The 6,000-nt window shown below is 41.7% G+C and overlaps 1 protein-coding gene across 1 annotated transcript in view; it reads left to right on the top strand.

Annotated features, from left to right (window-relative positions):
• The first annotated feature begins 1,800 nt into the window (after nt 1-1,800).
• ALG14 (ALG14 UDP-N-acetylglucosaminyltransferase subunit) overlaps nt 1,801-6,000 on the top strand; it is a 52,774-nt gene continuing 48,574 nt past the window's right edge. The window contains 5 exon segments of the mRNA XM_032218921.1: nt 1,801-1,933; nt 1,935-1,983; nt 5,292-5,343; nt 5,345-5,392; nt 5,394-5,439. Of these exon segments, the coding sequence (XP_032074812.1) occupies nt 1,844-1,933; nt 1,935-1,983; nt 5,292-5,343; nt 5,345-5,392; nt 5,394-5,439 (285 nt within the window). The 5' untranslated portion in view covers nt 1,801-1,843.

The raw sequence follows: 6,000 nt of genomic DNA, 5'->3' as shown, positions 1-6,000 counted from the left end.
CCCCTAATAATTAAAACTTAGCTGTGTCTAATTTTGTTGTTTGTTATTGTTATTAATAACCTTTATATATAGTCCAAAAGTATTTCTAACCTTCCCTTCACGGGTAACATTCAATATTCATATCCAATTATTGCTTATCATAACAGCTCAATTATACTTTTTTAGGATACAAGAATATATGCAGTTTAGTTATTGCCTAGCAAAAAAACAAAACACCAAACACTAGGACAGTTCTTATATCTTTAGTAAACGGACCTTCTTCAATCTTAGGATCCTAATAAGGGTGTTTTGTTTCACTAAACACAGAACACAAAAATGATGACTGTCTGGTGGCGCAATATTGGAAGAAGAAAGATTTGCCTACAATTCAAGAATGGACTTTGAAAGTTATAAACTTAGCCGAAATGGCAAAATTTCAGCATATCTCAAAGAACACTCAAACGAGAGATATAAACGAGACTGGAAAAATGGATTGATTATATACAAAGTAAACATGGGATTAAGAAACTCCAGATAGCTTAATCTTAGCATCAGTAAGAACTCAAACTGTTTAAATTTGGGTAACAGTAAGAAGCTGAGATCAACGTAGAGATATTCTAGGCTGTGATTGTCAAAAAGTTATACCATGCATGGTCTCTGGGAAGTCGGGGGGAGGGAAGGGAGGTGGGGAATCTAGGGGGAGGGGAGAAACATAATATGTGTTAAACTTTAAGGTACATGATTGCACTGTATACTGTGGCTTTTTAATGTTAGTGTCAAACAGAACAAACCGAATATATTGGAAGGTAATAGAAGTATACCGAAGGGAGGAGCTGAGTGAAAGAAGAAGGAGGGTGGAGAGAGTGAGAGAGAGGAGGAGGAGAAGGAAGGGAGGGGAATGGATTAGAGAGGGAGTGAAAGGGTCAGGGTTAGATAGAGGGGGGGGGAAGTAGGCAGTAGAGGGGTATGTGAGAAGGAAGAATGAAGTTGGAGGGGGGTGAAAGAGGTGTATGGTGGGTCAAGGTGGTATATTCGGTTTGTATTGTAGGGGACACTTTCTATATAAGTGAGGGTTGTGGTTATTACTCAATGTTATATGAGCCAAGGTGGCGCAGTGGTTAAATGCAGCACTGCAGGCTGACTGCTAGATCAGCAGTTCAGCGGTTCAAATCTCCACGGCTCAGGGTTGACCTCAGCCTTCCATCCTTCCGAGGTGGGTGACATGAGGACCTAGATTGTTGTTGGGGGCAATATGCTGACTCTGTAACCGCTTAGAGAGGGCTGAAAGCCCTATGAAGCGGTATATAAGTCACTGTTATTGCTATATTATTATATGCCCTGGTTATGCACAGTAAACATGTGATTGTATAGAATGAAACGGAAATAAAAAAATTTATGCAAAAAAATAATAATGATGACTGTCATTCTCACCATAAGCTAATAGGGGGAGAAAAAAGCACATCTGTCCTAAGGGTAAAGGAGTCCCTGCGGATTTTACTCCGCTGGTCGTTGCAGACTATAGGAGTCAGTGCTCATCTGTTTCACCTGCTGTTGTGCACTTAAAACTGTTTCACCTGTTCTGCACTTAAAACAACTCTAGACCGTGCTGTCTCTTTAGCCACTTCGAAAATATTTTCGGTTTTTTGTTTTTTTTAAAAAAACAAGCATTGCAACTATATACAATCAACGGTTGCAACAATCAACGGTTGCAAAAATAACAAGAAGAAGAAGAACCCGGGAGCGGTGACGTCACTTTTGGCGAACGAGCAGCAGAACGTTTTCTGCCGCGTTTTGAACTACTTCGGCTCCCGTAATTCCCCCTCCAAGCTTCTTACAATACTGGGAGAGGTTTGTCGGTCTGGATATGGAATGGTGGTTTTGGGCGAAGCTGGGCGTCTCCGTCTCCTTTTTCCCTTTGCTGGTTCTTTTCGTCCTGCGGTTTGTAAAACGACGACGTCCCCGCTCCTGAGGCTGATGTCAAACTCCTGGTGGTTGCCGGCTCTGGTAAGACGAAAAGCTAGAGAAAAACCAGGGTTGCTGTAGCCATCCGGACTACATTACCCAGAAAGCCAAGCAAGCCTCTACGGCAAGGATGCTGATTGCTGTGCTTGCTAGATAGGCTGGGCATTGTAGTTTATTGGAAGGAGTTTTTTGCTCGGAATTGGGTGATGTGTATTTAGAGAGGAATCGGGGGTTCTCCGGCTAATGTTGTAGAGCAGTGTCTTCTCAACGTTGGCCACTTGAAGATGTCCGGACTTCAACTCCCAGAATTCCCCAGCCAGCATTCGCTTCGGATTTATTATATTACCATCATCCTACCTCCACTTTTATTTGACTATGATCATTTAAACGTCCTTCATCATAAAATATACCAAGATTGAATACATAACCACATACTGGCATTTCGTTTACTTATTTATAAAATCCTCCATTAACATTAAATCCTCATATCCTGTTCTAGCTAAACATCCATAATATTTAATACCAACATTTTCTGATCCTCCTTTCCAAATCCCTGCTTACCATTTACATCCAATTCCCTTATATTGTACTCATAGCATGTATATGTTATTATCATTATCCTTTATTTAACTATATCCTATGTCATAACATTTTCCCCCTAATAATTAAAACTTAGCTGTGTCTAATTTTGTTGTTTGTTATTGTTATTAATAACCTTTATATATAGTCCAAAAGTATTTCTACCCTTCACGGGTAACATTCAATATTCATATCCAATTATTACTTATCATAACAGCTCAATTATACTTTTTTAAGATACAAGAATATATGCAGTTTAGTTATTGCCTAGCAAAAAACAAAACACCAAACACTAGGACAGTCTTATATCTTTAGTAAACGGACCTTCTTCAATCTTAAGTTCCTAATAAGGGTGTTTACCCTAAACTGGATCCCCCAATATCCCCATCCCGTGTTTGCAGATGATGGGGCAGGAATATCATCAGCCACAATATCGGGGATGGTGAGCCTTGTTTTAGGGCAGTGTGTCTCAACCTTGGCTACTTGAAGATGTCCGGACTTCAACTCCCAGAATTCCCCAGCCAGCATTCGCTGGCTGGGGAATTCTGGGAGTTGAAGTCCGGACATCTTCAAGTGGCCAACGTTGAGAAGACACTGTTGTAGAGGCAGAATATCACGGCTCCATTCGTGATTTTAATTCTTCATCCCAATTGCTTAATTCTTCCTTGACAATAGTTGTTGAAAGCATGAGATTCGTGTGAGCCAGGGGTATCTGGACCTGGATGTCCCCCCTGTTTTAGACCAAGCTTCTGGCTATACCAACCCTGGTTCTTTGGCTTAGTCTGATGCAATATTACAGTGGTGTCTTAGTAGAAATATCTTTACCTACTTAAGTGTTGGAAAAAGAATGTTTAATACTCAACAACAGTTCGTTTAGTGAGAGTTCCAAGTTATAACAGCATGATCTACGGCCACTTTTCACACTTACGACCATTGCAGCATCCCGTGATAGTGCGATCAAAATTCAGATGCTTGGCAACTGACTCATATTTATGACCTTTGCTTTGTTTCCGGGTTGGGTGATCCCCTTTTGCGACCTTCTGACAAGCAAAGCCACTGGGGGAAGCCAGACTCACTTAACAACGGCGGCAGGAAAGTGGTAAAATGGGGCAAAACTCAACAATATGTCGCTTAACAGAAATGTTGGGCTCGGTTGTGGTCGTAAGTCAAGGACTATCTGTACAGCCACTTTAGAATTCCAGAGAGAGTTCTAAAGTCTGCAGCCAAAATTATAAAACAAGAAAGCTCCTTCCCCCTCCCATTGCCTTTCTCTTGAGTTTGGGAACCAGGAAAACCCATAAGAGAGCCGAGGTGGCCCAGTGGAGAGCCGAGGTGGCCCAGTGGTTAGAGTGCAGCACTGCAGGCTACTTCAGCTGACTGCAGTTCTGCAGTTCGGCTGTTTAAATCTCACCGGCTCAGGGTTGACTCAGCCTTCCATCCTTCCGAGGTGGGTGAAATGAGGACCCGGATTGTTGTTGGGGGCAAGATGCTGACTCTGTAAACCGCTTAGAGAGGGCTGAAAGCCCTATGAAGTGGTATATAAGTCGAACTGCTATTGCTATTGCTATAAGGAAAAGACACCTACCTCAATCAATTTCGTTGTATACATGATGTGCATGTACACATGATTTGAAGAGCCGAGGTGGCGCAGTGGTTAGAGTGCAGTACTGCAGGGCACTTCAGCTGACTGCTAAGCTGCAGTTCGGCGGTTCAAATCTCACCGGCTCAAGGTTGACTCAGCCTTCCATCCTTCCGAGGTGGGTGAAATGAGGACCCAGACTGTGGGGGCGATATGCTGACTCCGTAAATCGCTTAGAGAGGGCTGAAAGCCCTATGAAGCGGTATATAAGTCTAACTGCTATTGCTATGACAATAAGGCTATACTATAATCTGCTCTCTTGCACTGAGACAGGGAGAATTTTCCACTTAGAAGCAGTGTTCTGACTGGTATTTCATCCTCTTTTCTTGCTGGGGAGGGGAAAAAAAGCAGCTAGCTCTTTTATACTTGCTGGTAAAGTTCACACATCATATCAAATATGGTTGGTTGGTTTGATTTTGATTCAGCATACCTAAATTCAGAATTTGCCTTTTGTAAACCATGGTTTATGGGTTAGTTTGGTCACGCTAGGCCAATATAATGTACTGAAACTGGTTAAACTAATCACAGCTTAGCACTACAACGGCATTCACTTGCACTGTCTCTCTGGAAAACAAATTACAGCTTAGTACTACATGGGCATTCACATGCCCTGTCTCTTTGAATTGGCTAGTTTCCACACCAACTAGAAGTTGATGGTGAGCAGAGAGAAATCTGCTTTGCCCCCTCTTGCTTTCTCTTCCTTCCTCTCCCTCCCATACAGTGAAATAAAACTGGTAATTTTTCCATTTCCTTTGGTGCAGACATTCTTGGTCATTCTATTCCATTAGCCCAAGACAATATGTTAGCAAACAGAATTGGATTGGAAATGTGAGTAGCTGGCGACAGTGGTAACTCTTACTTGCCTGGTCTTGTTGTCCTAGATATCGTAGTGAACCACAAACTAACCAACTACATAGTTTAGCTTGTTGAACAAGCCCTTGTGGTTAGTTTACCGTTCAGTGGTCAAGGAAAGAAGAGATTGGGTTAATCAAGGAAACTGTATTTAAGTTAACTGTGGATAAGTATGGTTTGTAAAACTCAGCCAACAAAATTCCTATTCAAATCAACAGCATGAGTAAAATCCTTACTCTAAGTCTGTGGGACTGACAGAATTTAACTCTGTGTATTTCAGGAGGACATACTACAGAAATCTTGAGGCTGCTTAACAGCCTCTCAAAGAAATACTCCCAGGCATTACGTTTTGGCTGATTCAGATAAGATGAGCGAAGAAAAATCCGTTTTTTGAACAAAAGAGAGCTGCAAAATACCCCGATTCCTCGGTGAGTTTTTATACCTATTTTTCTGATTGTTCATGTTTTATTAAATAGCAATGTCACATTTCCTATTAAAATGCTGTAGCTTTCTTCAGTTTGCCCTGAAGTTCCCACCCTAAATTTTTCACTTTTCTCATTAACTTGGGGTGGGGTGTCTTCCATGCAGGCCAGAGAATGCTTCACTAAGCACCTAAACTCCAGAGGAAGGGAGCTGGCTTTGAGATAATCTTGAAGCATCTACATCCTCCAAATATAAAACAACATAGAAGAGGTAGAAAGAGCTGTCTTTCTAGAAAAGGGTTGTCCAACTTTAAGACTTGTAGATGGTGGGTTCCCCCATGGCTGATTGGGGAATTCTGGAGTTGAAGACAGCAGGTCTTTTAAGTTACCAATGTTGAACATTTTTGTTCCAGAAATTTTGGCTCTGCCTTATACATCTAATCCGTACTGTGTATTGAAATGGGATATGTTTGATCTCTAGGCCAAATGGAGTGAGGTTTCCTATTTCTTCCCAAGTAGGGAGCATTTTCTTGAGAAGGTTGCTGCTGGGCGACATAAATCCTTTTC

The sequence above is a fragment of the Thamnophis elegans genome, chromosome 5, assembly GCF_009769535.1.
Source record: "Thamnophis elegans isolate rThaEle1 chromosome 5, rThaEle1.pri, whole genome shotgun sequence".
Lineage (NCBI taxonomy): Eukaryota > Metazoa > Chordata > Lepidosauria > Squamata > Colubridae > Thamnophis > Thamnophis elegans.
Note: the sequence above shows the minus strand (reverse complement) of the source record. Positions and strands in the feature narration are given on the sequence as shown.